An 18,771-nucleotide genomic window follows, 5' to 3' on the forward strand; every position below is an offset into this window, starting at 1 on the left:
AATAATGCCAGCCTTGAGACAGCATTTGTAGTCAGATATGCAAACTGTCTTAAACAGAAGCTACTGATCACTCAGCACTTCTTGCAAAAATCAGGGCATTCTCACAATGTGAAGGCACAAAGAAAGGTGAAGGAGCCCAATTTCTAATGTATATGCTAGACACTCCCGATATTTTTCACTGAACAGTCTGGATAACAAAGATGAGTTAGAGTCAAGACATTAAAGCAGTATTTACAGTCATTTGCAAAGTTGCGTAGAGTGTGTCATTTTACTTTGTTCTATGCTTTGCAGAGGGAAAAAGGAGTTTCTTAATTCGGTTCTGTGTGGAGAATAGCTGAGACAACATATTCTGGTGACGCGATCTCTCTGGGTTCTGCAGCAAAGCCAACAGAGGACTCCGCTAATTTATGGCCCAAGAGTCTTATGCACTATGCTAGTAGGTAGGTGGTCTCTCTTTCCTTATATTGCTCAGTTTTCTAGTCTGTAACAGACTGATACTGAAATTTTCATCTTGAATCATGGAAGAGTTGGGTGGCATGTGAGATATTTAATCAGACATTAAGGAATAGTTTTGCCATTCTCTTATTTATGTTACTATTACAGGATTCATTATGCACAACAGAAGGCAAATGTCTCAATCTCATGAAACTCCTCCTTAAATCTGCTGGCTACACACTGTGCAAAACTGTATCCTAGAAGTGGATTAGTTAACTATGGGAGTCACAAAACTTCTCTGTTATTGTGCTCTGCGCTTCTTAAGATGTTACAGTTCACTGTACCCATATGGTATTTATTTTCACTGACTTTTTCCATTTATGCCACACATTATACAAGATGATTGTGTTGATAGCCAGTAACTTCACTGAGCAGTGCCAGAATTCTAAAATTGTTTTACAAGGTTCAACAGAATTTATTTTAAACATATATGTTGTGAAACATCCAAGGAGCCTCAATTCGCCAGTGTTAAAGGTATGCTGAGAACAAAATACTGCCTCTGAAAACACTCCTCCCAAGGTCTGTATGAATTTGTCTACACAACCTCAGGGCATTGTTTTGCAGCTATTTACAACCTTGGCATGCCAACACCTTGAGTGCAGCACACAGCTCTGGTCTCCACAGCTGCAGAATGACACAGTGGAGTTAGACAAGGGCAATTGAAACGAACCTGATGAAGGAGCAGCTGGCCTAGATGGAGGGACCAGAAAGACTGCAAGTTTGCAGTTTGGAGCCTGCGGGGCAGGTTGAGACCTCCAGGTAATGATCAAGGTTTATCCACTGCCTTCATGATTTTATAAAGTGAATGCAGAGTTGATGTTTGCCAAATTGCAGAATATTAGAACTACGGGGAACTCAGAGAAGCTGGTATAAGATCAGTTTAAAATAGATAAGGAAAGCTCCTTCACAAGATGGGGAGTTTGCTGCCACAGCAGTGGGGTTGCAAATGGTATAAGCAGGTATAGAGGAACTACTGGATAAAAGGTCCATAATGGATATGAAAAGGAGGAAGTTGGGATATTCCCTCTAATATCAACTTGGGGTGCTGGGGAGTACTAGCAGACTGGTAGGTGGCCAGGTTCTGTGCTGCCCACAGACAGTACCTCCCATTGTCTCTGTTAGGGACAGACTACTGAGCCACGTGGAGTACTGCTTAAGCAGCTGGTTAAGAATTTTACAGCTGACTCATATTTGGCTAATGAGGTAAATCCAAGGTTTTGCTGGCGCATCTTCTTCGCTTCTTGAACTTTGAAGAAATTCAGACATGGATTTGTATGTTAAATTGTGAAAGAAATAGGACTGGAAGGACACCCCATCATCCTGCTACCATGAAGTAGCTCTACCTATATAATTCTTGATCAATGCTAGTCTAAGCCTTTCTCGCCAATCAATGAAGGGGATCTTCCATCCTCCTCATTGCCTCCTACAGTCTTCTTAAGTGCTTCACTTCACTTATCATTATGCATTTTTCCCTAATACCTAACCTGGATATTCCTTGTTGCAACTGCCAACTTCTACTGCTGTTCTACTCACACAAGGCAAGTTGGTCTTTTCTAAGCAGATTTTTATGTATTCAGAAATTGCTTTGTTGTTCCTCAGCCTTTGCTTCCTCACACTAAACAAAACCAATTCGTTCTTTTTTGTTCCTCTGAGATAATTTCTTTTTTAAAGCTCTAGTCATTATCATCACTGTCCTCTTGACTCCTTCCTATTTATTCAGTCTTCCTTCAAGTCCAAAACACTGAGTTTGGGAATTCCTGTGTAAGAGCTCAACACTGTTGAGCAGAATCATGTGTCTTGTAGACATTCCTGTCATCTCATTATGAGGTTTGCCTTTTTTTTGCTACAGGGTCACAGTCTGACTCACATTTAACTTGAAGCTCAGCATATCCATATCATAGTGGTGTACAGCCAGAATGCTTATTGTGAAAGTCACTCTCAATTCATTCTTTCATATCTATCCACTTCCCCAAGACAACTCTGTTACGCAGCACCATGGGTCATTTTCAGACCTTGGAGGGACTCATCCAAAACACTAGTTGTATTTATAGTTTAAGATTATGAAGTCAGCAAGGATCATTAAGATCAAATAGTCTGACTTTCCACTTAACATAGGTTCAAGGATTTCTTTAAGCAGGTCTTGCATCATGTACAGAGCTTGCTCCTGAGCAGCCTTTCAGAAAGAAATATAGTACTGCTTAAAGATTTTAAGTGGCAAAGAATCCCATATGCTAATAATTAAACTTCAGTGATTAGTTACTTTGAATGTTAAAATTTGACAGCTAATTTTTAATGTGGCTTTTTCTAGCTTTAGCTTTCCATTGCTGGAACTGGTTGGAACATGTTCAGCAAAGTTAAAAGGATTCCTTACCCTCAGAAACCTCACGCATGTCTTGATCTTCTTTTGATAATGTCTATGAAAAAACCTTTTTAGGTTTCTGATTGTAAGATCATTTGTGCTCAAACTCCTTGTCATTCTTCTAGAGCTCTGTGTAATGCTAAATTTTTAAGTGCAAAACCGAACACAGTATACTAGATGTAGATATAGTATACAGATAATCTCATGTCTGTCAAAAGCAAAGTGTACTCTTACTCCCTTGCTCATGAGGAGTCTTTATCTCCAGAGGACAAACTCACTCTCTCAGTTGAAATATGGGGAAATTTGTGTTCAGCTGGATACCCACACTGGCATCTGCAAAATCACTGCATTCTGTTCACAGGACCTGCATTATTCCTCAGGGACATACTCACAGGTATGATCAAGAACACAGAAATCTGTAAACTGAAACCATTCTAGAAAGTAAGAAAAATAACCTCTTTCCAGATATGCATTTTTTTAGCACCATTTGCTCTACTAAAGCTTACCTGAGACTTCTAGCTTTTCCACTGCATCCCCTTTAGGCAGGGCTGCTGGCTGTGGAGGCATCTCCAGGTTAGGAATTGACTTCATTATATTAGCCTGGGCCTCTTCTAAAAGCTTTTCAAATTCCTTTCCATTATAGTGATCAAGGTTTTGCCTTTTCTCTTCCCATTTCTTCTCAGCTTTCTAGACAAAAATAGTAAAGCACTAATTTATTTCTCTGATTTCTGTTGTGATCACTTATTTTAAAAAAATCCATGTGTAAACATTATAGGTCAATATGTAAAGATTCTTCCAGTTCTAGTCAGCAACTAGAAGAATTATATTAGCACTAACTGTAAACCGGTTCTACTTCCATTGTGCTAGATATGTCTTACTATATCACACTGGTGTCTGCAATAAGACATGAGAGTTCACTTGTGGTTTTTCTCAGTATCTCTGTGTGAAAACACCAGAACTTCATACTCTTTCACTTTTACCTCTCCATAATGAGGGATATGGAGATTTAAAGAGTGAATGAAATCCACTGATGCAAGTGTTGCCAGAGAATCATATGTTATTGTTCAAAACGAAGGTATTCTAAAAAAGGATTCTGTTGTTTGTTTGGTTTTTTTTTTAATAAGGGTTACTTAGAAAACACAATTATTCCTTTTGATTACATGTTATTATCTTGTTGCATTTAAAATCAGAGGGTATCTTCAGAAGTGCACGGTATAGTTGGAAGTTAAGCATACAAATCCCCAGAATACATTTGAAAAATCCCACCTGCAGTCTCAAGAGTGAGACTGAGATCTCAGACCCAAAGAGAGGACAACTGGTTGAGTAGAATACACTGTACCTCAATTGATACAGCTCGGTTTCTGGTACTTGCACTGTGAATTTCCTCAATGAAAAGACTCTGCATGGTGGTGCCATTGACAGAGACCTGTGGTGCTGGTGTGGCTTGTGCGGGTTGGGATCCTGCTGCGGGCTCTTGCGGGGGGGCTGGTGGGGTGGCTGAGAGGTGGCCACTTGTTGGCCCACCTTCGCTGTGGCTGGCTGAAGTGGGTGAACCCTGGGCATGGTTCACCAGGGCTGATGAGTGCTGAGACTGATGGATGACAACAGGCAAGCTCTGCACATGATGGACCGTCATCGTTGAGAAAGGGATGACTTCTGACTTGACTGATGACATCTGGGACTCTGATGTGATTGCCGTGAGGTTTTGCTGTGCATGTCCCTGGGCATGCTTGAGCTCCTCCTGGTTCTTCAGAGTGTCAGCTGCAGTGGTCTTTTCCATAGCAGAGTATTGCACAGCTTGGGATGGATCTACACCCCTCAGCAGTCCTTCTGTAACATGTCTGCCCAGCCAAATTGAACACAACAGCGGGACACATGGTTATATACAGGCAAGTCATGAGCAATAAACACTTAACAATATACTTTTGCAAGGGAAAAGCACCTACATCAAAAACATCAAAATCGTGTTTTTTCCTTCCTGATGCTCTCAGCTGTGTGATCGTGCAGATTTCTCTCTGAGTCAGGGACTCAGAGTTTTAAATGGGCCACTCTAATTAGGATGTTTTTGCCTTTTAAAATATTTACAAACCCTCATGGATGTACTGGCACTTTTTGACCAAACCACGAGTTAACAGTGGGTTGATTTTAGAATGGGAATGGAAATCCCTTGACTTAAATTTTATATACTGTATCTAGCTAAACAAGATGTTCCTGGGCTATTAGCACAGAAAGTGGTAGTTACACAGAATGTGAGGTAGCATTTTGGCAAATTGCCAAAACAAGGCCTTCAAATAATACTTCATGAAGGTCTTGTCTGTCAAGAGTTTGGGGTAGAATGGGCCGAGGGTATAAACAGTCAACTATTTCTGGCAGCTAGATGTGAAATGGCTGAGCTTCAGAGTGTAGCTAGTCATCAAACGCCATCATTTTTTCCATTACTGAAACAGACTTTATGAGCTTAATATATAATTTCAGTGCAAAAAATTACTTTTCGTAAAACATTGGTATGCATAGCTTATTGGGTTTTTTTCCCCAAACAGGGTGAGACAGGAAGTAACTGTAGTAATTTTTAAGAAAAGGAAACTAATATGAAAGGATATAGATGTTTATCTACATGGAAGAATAAGTGACAGGTCTTAGAAGACCTGTTACATAAACCATTTTATCCATCTGCCAGTACTGGCAAATCCATTTTACATATGCTCCAAGATATATGGAAACAATGACAACCCTACATTCCTACATAAATGGTAGAAACAATAGGCTTATGAGTTACATTTTCTTGTAATTGAAGTAAAATTGAGACCACCATCACTGACAGTTTGGCATGATTCACTGATTTGGAGTAGGAATTAAATCCAAAGCCTATCGCCTCATAGAAATCAGCAGCCATTTGCCGCTCATATGTTCTGACAAACATAGCTAAACACTGGCACTTAGTGGACACAAATTTTATCTAGTATTTTAACCTTCTCTAACACACCTTCCTTGCAAAGGACAGAATAAAAAACTTGCATGAATTCACAAGTACACTGAAAAGTTTAGGATAGGTTTAGGACATCTGTACTCACTTAGAATGTTTTCCTGATTTATTTCTTACTGTTACATTTTTGGAGATGCAAGTTTCAGTATCAGAGAATATTTCTATTAGCTTAGATTGCTGTAAATGCCTACAGTTAATTAGCTCAGATATGGGACTGATGTGCCTCTGTAAGCTTTCTCATCCAGGCACTTCCCAAATTTGGAAGTGTTGAGTTCAGAGAGAGCTAGTTTCAATCATAAGATCTCAATGACTAGGGTTACTGGTTACAACAGAACCACTGCAGAGAGCCCAGGAAAGGCTAATTTGATTTCCCTTGAGAAGGCTCTAGGAAGAGTCTATAAATTACTGCAAGTAAATTGCATTTGCCAGAATTGCCCAGGGAGAAGGGGAACCCAAACCTGAAAGCTGTTGCAGTCCTGCTTGAGGAAATTCTTTAGTTTTGAAGAAAAGAAAAAAAAAAAAAAATCACCTCCTGAGCATGGTAAGGATATCGGTCATGCTGCGCACACGTTTCAGCAAGCTGTCTAGCTTGTGTGGTTCTTCCTTTAGGAACCTCACGGCTTCTACCTCAATCCGGAGGATCGCACGCATTTTATTCTGCAGTGTCGGGAACTCTCCTGCAAGGACAACAACTATGAAGCTCAAGAAGAAATGATAAAAGCCCTGGGGAGAAACAGATGATGGGATGAATGTTAAATAGTTGAGTGTCTACCTCTCTCCAGGGGCCATGCAACAAGCTCCTTAATCCCAATTTTAAATCTATTTGGAAGTGAAAGTTAATGCCACCAGATCAAAGGTAAAACTGTTCTCAGCCACTGTGGTTAAAAGAAAAGAACCAAAAGTTAAAAAGAAAAGTACATACCTTTCAGGGTGGCAACAGCTTCTCCCACTTGACGCAAAAGAAAGGCTCCATCTTCAACATCCTTCAGTGTAACTGTCTTGCTGGAAGCAGTGGAGTCCCTCTTCAGGTCTTCAACAAAGGCCTCCAGCTCACTAGCGAAACAAAAAAAGTGGACATAAAAGGTAAGCAGGACTTTCACATTACAACCAAGTATATGTAAATGAATGGACTAAAATAAACCAGAAACCTCAACAGTGCCATCTTTAAATCTGACACCACAGGCTGAAAATACAGCAGGGTACCATGAGGGGAGGTGAGGATGCTGGACACTCACTCTCAGGCTTGTACCTAGCCCAAGTCATTGAATCCTCTGACAGGTTGCAGATGTGCAGAGCATACTGATGTCAGGGCAGCTGCACTACAAAGGGCAGATGGGGTGGTGAAACACATGAAACAGCTGGCCCTCTGGGGATACAAATCCTAGAAGAGTACAGACACACTGTACCACTACATCCAGTACCGGTTTGCACCTTGCATTTTCATTGCTGGTGACATGCAAAGGAACACCCAACAGTGAAGTAACAACCTGAAACCTGGAACTAATAGCCCCTCCATGCAACCTTGTTTATCTGCCAGGTCCTGCTAGACAGGATACAGGGTCCTATTTCCACGAACAGCCAAACTGAATGAGCAAGTGTGCATTGTGTGCAGCTCTTGCTCAGCATCTGGATTCAAGAATGAATCACTTCAGATGTTTTCTCCAACCACTGCCGTCCAATGCTTCCTCCGGCTCCATCTGGTGCTTTCTCATCACCCTTCCCAATACTTTTTCCACTGCTTCCATACTTCACATAAGTATGTGGATAAAAAGGAGAAAATCCCTTGCAGCACCACTCCACATTTAGGTCCATTTAAAGTGGAAGCACAGTCACACAGAACAATAAATTGCAACACAATAGCACTTCTGATATACAGAGAAACAGAAATAGTATCGGGATCCAAACATGAAATGCACACAGCAAAGAGTTCATTTCAATCCAAAGACTAAGAACTTTAGAAACTATAAACCAATTCTGAATTAAGAATCATAAGTTGCTTCTGAACAGATCACTAACAAGTGGAGGTAAATGATCCTGTTCCCATTTTAAGACCACTTCTCCCAAAGACTCTGGCTTGAGAAAGCTGGGGGAGTCACCATTTCCACTAGCACAAGCATACTTTCAGGAAACAATCCATTACACCACACGATGGCAGCAAGGGAACGTTTCTCAGGGTACTTTCCAGTGGAAGAGCCTGCAATAATGCAGACACCTGCTGTCTCAGTGTCTCTCTGTCTTTACAATAAAGGGCACAGCTACAGGCTAGAAAGGAGCTGGAAAAAGAATTCGGCTTTCTGTCACTCACTACAATGCAAAGGGTCCTGCCCTTCAGAATGGTGCTCTACAACCACGTGCCCTCCCTACTCTTAACATCCTGATACCAGCACTCAGCCTAAGCAGAGTGCTACTTTGGAAACCACAGGGTATCCCTCCCCCTTTCTGTAGATCAGCACTGGAAAAGCAGCTTCTCAGATATTCATGTCCACCAGGGAACAAAAAAGATAAGGGCAGAAGCTTAAATCTGTGCATGGGTGGAAAGAAGGAACAAACACAGAACAATGTTACAGTGTTTTGGTAGGTTTATGATTGCTGGAAATGTAGAGATAACAGAAAGACTTCAGGTGGCTGACAGTGGTTTTCTTTCCCCTTTGTTCTTTGAGCAGAAATGAAAGGATGTCCTGGCTTTGGCTAGTTTCTTTTTTTTCCCTTCCTTCTTAGCAGCTAGAACAGTGCTGTGTTTTGGATTCAGTATGGGATTTGATATGAAAAGAATGTTGATAATGTACTGATGTTTTCAGTTGTTACTATGAAATCAAGGACTTTTCAACTTCTCATGTCCTGCCAGTGTGCACAAGAAGTTGGGGAAGAGCACTGCTAAAGAATAGACCCAAACTGGCCAATCGAATACTCCATATCATCTAACGTCATGCTCATTATATAGATAAGGTTTGATCAGAAAACTCCACTCAGGTTTTTGAAATGGTAGTTTCAGGATTCTCTCTTCTCTGGGATCACTAGCCAGGAATGAGCTGGGCAGTGAGTGGTAAGCAATCACATTGTGCACTACCAATTTTCATTTTATATTATTATTAAAATTATTTTATTTCAAATATTAAATTGTTTTTATCTCAACCTACAAATCTCCTTACCCTTACCCCTCCAACGCTCTCCCTCACTCGCCAGGGATGGGGGAGGGTGAGTGAGAGGCTACATGGGGTTTGGCTGCCAGCCGTGTTTAAACCGTGACAAAGGGTCACCATAAATCCCTTTGATTCCACAGAGTGATACTATCAAACAAGACAACTGATCCTGATATTACCCAGGGGATACCATATTACACTGCCTCATGTTGCTAACTACAAGGGAAAAGACACTTCAGCCTTCAGAAGCCAAAGCCTGAAACAGATCCAGCAGTCTCCAGCTTTTCTTTACTGTAACTGGGAAAACAACTTGGCTTTATAGATTAGACTGAGCAAACCCAATTAACAAGACAATCACATAAATGCAGTTGCAGAAGGCTAATATAAGATAAATGATTTTTCTGCGTCTATGCTTTACACAGGGGAGCTGAGGCAAACTCTTATGCTGAGATCTTTCTTTAGGCAAAAAAGCATCAGAGGATCAGTCTCAGATTGCACTATCAGTAGAACAGGTTACAAAACAGACAAAATTAATAGTAACAAATCACCCAGGCCAGATGGTATTTGCCCTGGAGTTCAATAGCAACTTGAGGGTGAAAGAGTTGAACCATTAATACTAAGCATCTAACTTCCTGATTATAATTGCTTTGGCACTAAAGCAGTGGAAAGTGTCATAGATGATACAAATGAATTTTTTAAAAGGGGATGGGGCTATCCAAGGAATGTGCTCTGGTGAGACTGACAACCAGACTGGTGTAATTGATAGATACCAAAATAAAGAATAAACAATAAAGAACTAGTGGACCGATGGATAAATATGCTGTATTAGGGAGGAATTAATGTGATTTATGTAAAGAGGAGGTGAGTCTCACAAATCCACAAGGAAACAACAAAAGCATGGGGACAAGCTATAGTCCAAAAGGTTTTCAGCAAGGTTCTCGAGCAAAAGCTTTCAGGAAAGCAAAGTTGCCATGGGACAAGAGAGGAAATTCTCCTGTGGATAAAGTACTGGAAGTAAAGGGAAGGGATCAAGGAACAGCTTACTCATGGAATGTAGCTTGCTGGTGGGTTCCACAGGGTTCAGTGTTAGGGCTGGTGTTTTTCAACATATTATAAATTATTTAGAAAAAAAAGATGAATAGTATAGTTAAAAAATCTCCAAAGGACATTAAATTATTCAGGGGAATGAAAATGAAAGGTGACTGCAGAGGACTACAAATGGATCATCTGATACTAATTGATCAGGAAAAAAGCAAAGATTAAATTCACTCCTAACAAATGTAAAGTAATGCTCATAAGGAGAAATAAAACCTAAACCCAACAGTCTCCCAAACCCCTAAGTTTATATACACAGTAGTGAACTTTGAACTGATAATCACCCATTGTGAGTGAGATGTTGGATTTGCAATAGAAAGCTCATGTGGAACATGCAGACAGGGAGGCCGTCACCACACACCACTGCATGAAGTCATGGTGTGGCCACATCCGATATAGCTGTTGCAGGGCTCTCCTCTCTCCCCATCCCCATCTCACAGATGTACATTAGAGTTAGAAAGGGCATAGGAGAAAGGCAAGAGGAAGATGAAGTTTACAGAAAGGCTTCTACAAGAGGAGTAATTAAGCAGATTAGAACTTTTCAGGTTGGAAAAGGCATGAGCAGGGGAAAAGGGAGTGGGGGAGCATCTATAACTTCATGACTAGCATGGTGAGGGTGAATATACTGATGTGCATGATTTAAGTTTGGGGATTGAGTGACAGATGAAAGATTTTAAAATGAAGAGAGGTTCTTTCTACCTGTCCTGCTTTCAGCTGGGATGGAGTTAGTTTTCTTCCTAGTAGCAGGTACAGTGCTGTGTTTTAGATTTAGTGTGAGAATAATGTTGGTAACACACTAATATTTTAGTTGTTGCCAAGTAGAGGTATCCTGAGTTAAGGATTTCTCCATTTCCCATGCTCTGCCAGTGAACAGGTATGCAATAAGCTGTGTAGGAGCATGGCTAGGACAGATGACCTGAGCCAGCCAGAGGGATACTCCATACCATAGAACGTCCTGCCCAGTATATAAACTGGGGAGAGTTGGCCAGGAGGGGAGGATCGCTGCTTGGGCATTGGTCAGGAAGTAGTGAGCAACTGCATTGTGCATTGCTTGTATTTTTGGAGGGGTTTTATTTCTTTCTCTTTCTGTTATACTCCTTTTCATTACTATTATTATATTTTATTTTAGTTATGAAACTGTTCTTATCTCAACCTGTGAGTTCTTATATCAACCTGTGAGTTTTAAGGGGGTTTTTTATTCACTCCCACTGTGAGTGGGGAGCATGGTGCTTAGTTACCTGGTGTTAAACCACAACACTACCTGAAAATGCATTACTCTATAGAATTCATTGTGCCTAGACACTGTACAAAACCAAGTTCACATAAATCTTAAAAAATGCATAAATTAATGGAAAGTAAACAATCCATAAAGAGCTTTTGCATATGCAGATACCATCTCTGACTTGGAAAATCCCTGAGCTACAAGTCATGAAATGCAAGGAGAGGTGCTCTGAGGATTTTGACATGTTCTTATATCCTTTCCCAAGTATCTGCTACTAGTGGCTCTACAAGACTGCTAAGTGCAGCTTTTTTGTTACTGAGCATGGTTATTCTTACAGTAATCTGATACTTTCCTAACAAAAATATAAACTGTAACTTACTGTGGATCATATCCAATTAGACAGATTGGATGCATCTATAATTTAAATATTGTGCTTATAAAACCCCCTCTATTAAAGTGCTCACAATAATCTACAACATATAGTAGTCATACCTGTAACATGCTCCTCACAACACAAACGCTTCTTTAGTCAATGTGTCATATCATCATAATTTGTCCTTGGTCTGGTAAATTTCAAGGCTAGTATCTACAACCCCAAAAATGTCATATATAACATCTGTTGAATCAAAAGATTCAATAAAAAAACCCCTACCCAGTTAATTCTGAGAGTGTATTTCACTGTTATAAGTGTGCAGTAACACTACATTTAACAGAGTTCCTTAGATTTCATTAGGTATCTCTGAACAGTAACCCTGCTACAGCTGTGACACACATGGGCAGGCACACTTCTGTAGGCACCATCACGAATAGCTGCTCAACGGAAAACTTGCTCTGAAATGTACACCAACATCTCTGCTGTTTACAACATGAACTGCCAGTATTTTTATTTCTTTATTTCCCATTGATAATCTTCAGAATTGCAGGAGAGCTTTTTAAGATGAGATTTACCACTTCAGAGTAGTAAATACACTTTCATAAGTATTGCAGAAATCCTTAAGCTCCCTGGCCATGAAGGCAGTCTACTGATTTAGTCCTATGATTTAGGAAAGGTCAAGAGGACAACAGTTGAAATACTAAGAAATGTTACATTTTTTTGCCCTGTTGCTTTGTTTATACATCTGCACTGAGATAAGCTTAATTAAAAGTTTAATTCTATATAGAAGTTAATTCTATATAGAATGTCAACCTTTTTCTGCCAGTGACATTTGATGTATGATTTCGTCATGTATGCTCTTCGTTATTAATAGCCATCAGCTGTTGAACTTAAAGCATTTTTATCAGATGTGCTTTTTCTTTTGGGTTCTGATGCTGCAAATGTGCAAATAAATGACAAAGAAATCTCACTGAACATAACTGATGAAAAATAATTGTTTGTGATTTAATGCTTGTTTCTAGCATGTCTCTAAAAGGGCTGAACTAACATTTACAGCCTACGAATGATCCAAGTAAGACATTTTCCTGTAACATTAGCCAATGAAGTAGCACAGCAGAAACTCTGTGAACAAGAAAAATTGCAAACACTGATAAAACAGAACTGTACTGCAAAGTTGTATCCTAAATGAACAGCTCTAACAACTAATGCCATTTGCACTTGACCTCACTCAGTATCCATTTTATAAGGCAATGCAATAAACAGCCATCACACAAATTGTTCTTTCCACAGAGAACACTCTAGGAACTAAGCAATGAGGTACACAGGAACAAAGTGATGAAGAGGAGGGTAATTACTTACTTCTACAACACAATGTTATTTAAATCTGCAAACCAGCTGAGAGGATTACACACACTAGCATGAGCTGTTACTGCACACTCAACTTTTCTTCACAGAAAGCATACACTCCCTTAGTAGCACACTACTTTGTCTCTACAGATGCGCTGTTTTTATTACAAATCTTACTCGTCTGACAACACATTGATCAACAGGAAAGATTTACTCTCCTTAGCTCTCAGTAGCTGTACTCCTATGGCTCTTCAATCATCATTTTCAATGACAAGCTGACTAGAAAGTTTCTTTTTATTATGGAGCAACTCCTCAGGTGTGAACTAAATGCAGTAATGAGAAACATATAGCATCTTACAAATGTGCATCTTAGATTAGTTAAATTGTGTATTGATTTCAGCTTCATCTTGCCTCCTGCTGGCTCTCAACATGGACTAAAACAAACAACTGGATCCCACACCAGTCTTGGTAGACTGAAGGTTTTTTTGGGGAAAAAAAAAAAAAAAAGTCTTACAAAGAGCCTTCACACAACAACTGCAACAATAAAAAAGTATTTTTATCTGCAGTTAAGTGTATGGAAAACCCATATATAAATTTTAGCCAAAGACTAGCATTGCTGGCTGCAATTAAACTTCAATTCTCTATTAAGAAGTAGGAGCCTCCCCTGCTTCTCCCATGCAATAGCCAAAGCACTTACTATTGAAATCTGATTTTCATACTTAAAGCCAAACTCATTACCTTCCTTTGCATCTTTTTGTTCTTGAGGAAATTCTTCTCTCCTTCCCTAAAGCATAACACATAAAGCTGAAGGGGAGAGCTAGGGTAGGGGAAGGCTTTCAGAAGATGGTGGTGGTCATGGTCCTTACAGTCATCTGTCCCTTTACAGAGACCTTCTGAAGAGGTTGAAATTCTTTACAGTGATGTGACTTACCCAGTGGGGGCTGTGCTAAGGAGGACTCCCAGTCAGAACCAGTGATTTGTACAACACAGACACAGTTTTACAGCCAATATGAGTGCAAGGAAACGCAGCTAAAAGAGCATACACAGGTGCACTTTCACTGAAGACAATGGTGAAAGCTACTACTTTATGGAAGACAAAGCCAGGCAAAGGCAACAAATTCTAAGAGGTTTCTCAACCCACCATAACTTCTTTACAATCTTTTCTTCCTCGCTGAGGTATTTCTGCCTTTCTTGTTCCACCAGGTTGCGCTGTCGCTGCACAGGATCTTCAAGCCTCTTCACTGTCTCAATCATTTTGCCATTGATTTCCAGCTCTGCTTTCTTCACCATTGCCCTCAGCATCTCCTGGTTCTGCAGCTGTTGCACAAAAGAAATCAACTTCAATTTTTCCTGCTTGACTGACATCCCTGGCAACAGAATACATTGCAGAGCTCAGAAATAGGTTGGGATAAACACAGCCCTACATCAAGAGAGTTTTTATTTCTTCTTTCCCTCCTTAACTTTACCTATAAACGTTATTCCGTGAGGAAGTGTTGGGGGTGAGAAAAGCCAAAATCTGATTAACTTCTAATGTATATATATATATATAACTTCAAATTGCAAGCTGATGAACAAAAGATGTTGGGATCAGTACACCACCTTCAATGCATAACTTCTGCAAGGATTGTGGCCCCTTTATTCTGTTCAGTCCAGCATGAATCAAGAATTAATCACACCTCACAAGACTGACGGAAGCTTGACTTCCACTTCATGTGTATCTCGTAAGCTTATGCACTGCACTGCACTGCCCATATGTGCCTCGTGGATAATCCCACACATTAATGTCAAAGCTGGAATGCACGGCTGTTCTCAGAATGGAATTTTTCAGTCTCTCAAGTGGCAGAGGAAGGATTGTACCATTCGGTGTTATTTGGTACAGACATACAGCTTGTCTGCAATACATAAAACCTCCCTAACCCACCAAAAAAACCTCTTTGTAGTATGGTAATTTTCTGAGAACCGTAAAAATCACACCTTCTTCCTTGTCTTAACCTTACGTTAAGTTTCTAAAGTATTAATTTTCTTACTGATACTGTTTGCAGAGCAAAACACAGCTAAGAAAGCAAACTAGACTGCATTCTTCTGTGGGTAGCCCTGGAGCAGCTATGCCCCGCACGCACCCAAACCAAACCTGTTCAAGTCTCTTACGCAAATTGCAACATCCAAAGCGATAAGCAGGGCTCCATCTAGTCACAGCTTTAGCATATACCAACGTGAACAAAAACTCTGCTAGCCCAGTAGTCATCTTGTACTGTAAGATTTCAAAAACCACCTATGTCAATTGTAAGATGAAGTTCCAGTTTTAAAACTAGCAATTGAACTGTCAGCTGTCTTCTATACATCCATACTTAACAGTCAAACCACATTTAACTTACGAAGTAAAATCACTGCCTAATAGGAAGAATTACAAAAATGGGTTACCCACAAGACAGTTTAATGCAACAAGACTACTTTTTAAATTGATTTAAGAGAATTCATGGGAATCAGGGAAAGAAAAAACCTTTGCCCAGGTCATTCTTTCCAATCAGTAAGGGAGTTAAGAGGAACAAACTCAGCTCTCTGCACCTGCCTTCTCCAGTGACACAACTGTGATGAGAGGGAGGGTAACACTTCACTGAAAATGCACAGAGGGGTCTGAGCTGTGACAAGCAGGAGGTGTTAGCTCAAAACTCAGCTGAAGATAAGTGTTAGCAGTTAGGGGGTAAAAATGAAGCTGGAAAACATCTGAAACAGCACAGATTTATAAACATTGTCAGCTGCTTTATACCAGACTGGATTCTTTTGAAGACAGTGCATATGTGTATTTTTCCCCACTATGGGATTAATGTTTGGATTTGATAAATTAAAACCTCTTACAGCAAGGCCAGCACTCTGAGACTCACATCTCTTTCATTATGCCATATTTTCAAAAAGGAGAACATAAATGAATGAATGACTGAATGAGCATGCAACACTTCAGTCACACAGTTTATTCATAGTTCTTTAAAAAGTGGGGAAATTTGACACGGGGAAGTGACTTGGGATATGTAAAGCAACTAATCCGAGGTCAGTGAAAAGGTCAGTAACAGAGTCAGACTTAAGTCTCAGGTGTCCAGAATTTAAGTCCTCTATGTCCCTCAGCTGCTAACAGTGACCCCCAGGAATACCAAAATTATGTGTGAGTGTGTGAAGTTGTGCAAGGGTATATTTTATGGGGGTATAGAGGGGATCTGTATTTACTGTAGTTACACCTACAGCTAAGGTGCTTGCCACTTCCGTTTATGCAGTGCTTGAACAGTATTACAAAGTTTCAGTCAGCAGATTTTATCCAATTCTGATAACAAGATTAGGGAATAAAAACTGAACTCAGCAATATTTCACAAAGCTTGTATGTTGAAGACTCCCAAACCTCAATGTTTGGAGTGAGCTCTTAAAGTCTGAGAAATTACTCATCTTGGTATCAAAGAGAGGTTTTGCCATTTCTATGAAAATTCACTGGCTAGTTCTGGAAAACCTGGCTTTGTTCATGCTTGGGAACAGGGACAGAAGATGAGAGGGAGAGGTACAGATGGATGTAGAGAAAGAAAGGGAACCAGGGGAGAGGAGTAATTGTGGGTTTAAGCAGGGGCAGAGTCACCAGCCAAAGGACAACATGAGGCACGGTGAGCAGGAGCAGAGGGGAAGAGCTGTGGCTGAGGAGGAGGAGGCAGTCTCTGGCTGCTACAGCACATTTACCTCCATGTTCTGGAACGGAACTCGATTCCTACCTTTCTTCTAACAGCAGATATCAGATCTGAGACTCCCTAGCTAACTGCACATCCCATTTGTCCCTCAGACCACCTCTGCCAATTACTTCATCGCCTCAAGTGGAAGAAGTTCTATGCATCTGTCAGCATTATTCGGGTTCCAGAGTAGAACTTTTTGTATGTTAAGTTTTCTTAAAACAAGCCAAATAAACAATCTTAGACATTCACACTTGAAAGAAACTTTGTTAAAACAGTGTTCAAGTTCCAAAGTCAAGTGCCCAAAGGTAAGGAAAAGCAATGCAGGCTTTCCTGTCACCACCAAATGGCAATTTCTTGCTAGAGTTAACTTGACTTATAACTGCAAACAGCAATCAAACACACTTTCTTAGAATTCTAGCATCCTCTCTTACATTCATTACCCTTGTCCCTCTTCTTCAGCTACTGCTCTAGACATTATCTATCACTGCTCTCTCACAAGTACCCCAGCACCGCCTCTAGCACCTACTTCAACTGTAACCTGATAACTAGTTTAGTTCACTTTGAACCAATTATTACCTATGAGACAGATAACTGGAAAACCAGGTATTAGTTCACAGCCCTGCTTCTCATTAGGAGACAAGCATGACCTGTCCAGTGGGAGCCTCCCAGGCCCTGATGGGAGAGGCTTCTGGGCCACCCACCTCCCCACACATTACAGTGCACAAAGAGGGACTGATCTCTTGCAACTCAGGATCTCTGTACAATCTATCTAATTCCTGAAGTTTGTTACCACACATAGATTAAACATAGTCTCACCAATTCTATAATGCAGCTCAAAACATACTTGAATTTCTAATTCAAAGTTACATGTGTGAGACTATCATATACCATTTATGACAGTATTATTATTACATTTTCTATCCTTTACGCAGCACTCATTTCCCTGCAAATAATACACTGAATGAAGGAAAAGCCTGCATGCATAGACATTCCTAATGCTGAACCCTAATCATATCTAACCGCTTTCCCTTAAAATGTACTCAATTAAAGAAAGGAAGGAATAGACAAAAAAATCCAATGTACATATAATCTAATGATATATACCATGAACACGTATTCTAAGGCTTGGTTCAAACCCACCACTAAGTTCTCACTGTCTGGAGTGCAGAATGAACAACATCACTGAACTCATTATGGACTGCAGTCTTACCAACAACAAATTTCTCCAGGACACAGGCTGGGTTATAGCCTACCTCTGACAAAGGGGAAAACTTCATGGCACCATAAAACTAGCCTTTCTTATCTCTAAAAACCAGAGCGCTTAAAGAAAATGCTAGTGGAGTAGCAAGAAGTGTATCTAACCTCCAGCAACAGCCATGATGCAAATGTCTTTATTTCAAGAATCTCTGGTTAAAATCCAACCATAGACTGGAGTAGTCTTAACTTTTTGGTTGCATCTGGTAACATATATACTTAACTGGTGTGTGAATCAATACATCTGGATCAATTGCTATGTTTTAAAAAGAGGATTTTGCCTGCACAGACAAAGGCTACATGAATGAATGGGTCTTTTCCATCATGTGTTTCTCTGATTCGATTAAGCAAATGAGTAAGAACTTACAGTGATATCAACTGAAAATTGAACCGCAGACAGTAATAAATATAGTGTTATGTCCTGTTCCTATTTCTTAGTTATCCTGACAACTTTTGTGCCTGTGGAATCATCTTTTATAGTGCTTTGGAAGTGTTTCTTTTAGTCTGTCACTATATGAAAAATTCACACAAACAGGAACAAACTGACTGCCAACCCAGGAGAAATAGTGAAAGCAAAAAATATGATGTACTGTCATATTATGCAAACAACTTGGAAAAACAGAAAAATCATTTTCTCTTTTACTTAGAATTATTTTCCACAAAACACAGTGTAAGTTTTTTCATTAGAAGATTTCAACACACTTCAGTTTAACACACGACCTGTTTCACTCGCTGCCCTACAAACTGTGAGCTCTTTCTCAGTATAATTCCACCCGTTCAGGAAAGCCATGACAAAAAA

The 18,771-nt window shown here is 40.0% G+C and overlaps 1 protein-coding gene across 8 annotated transcripts in view; it reads right to left on the reverse strand.

The window, feature by feature from the left end:
* Positions 1-18,771, reverse strand: part of KIAA1217 (KIAA1217 ortholog) — a 183,238-nt gene that overhangs the window by 14,709 nt on the left and 149,758 nt on the right. For 7 of the 8 annotated variants that reach the window (XM_074900147.1, XM_074900145.1, XM_074900148.1 and 4 more), the window contains 5 exons: positions 14,156-14,331; positions 6,760-6,890; positions 6,367-6,514; positions 4,194-4,695; positions 3,361-3,541 (listed from right to left, as the gene is read on the reverse strand). In XM_074900147.1, coding sequence (XP_074756248.1) covers positions 3,361-3,541; positions 4,194-4,695; positions 6,367-6,514; positions 6,760-6,890; positions 14,156-14,331 — 1,138 coding nt within the window. The remainder of the gene's footprint in view (positions 1-3,360; positions 3,542-4,193; positions 4,696-6,366; positions 6,515-6,759; positions 6,891-14,155; positions 14,332-18,771) is intronic. The other variant, XM_074900144.1, reaches the window with a different exon arrangement.

Source organism: Athene noctua, chromosome 2, assembly GCF_965140245.1.
Source record: "Athene noctua chromosome 2, bAthNoc1.hap1.1, whole genome shotgun sequence".
NCBI lineage: Eukaryota > Metazoa > Chordata > Aves > Strigiformes > Strigidae > Athene > Athene noctua.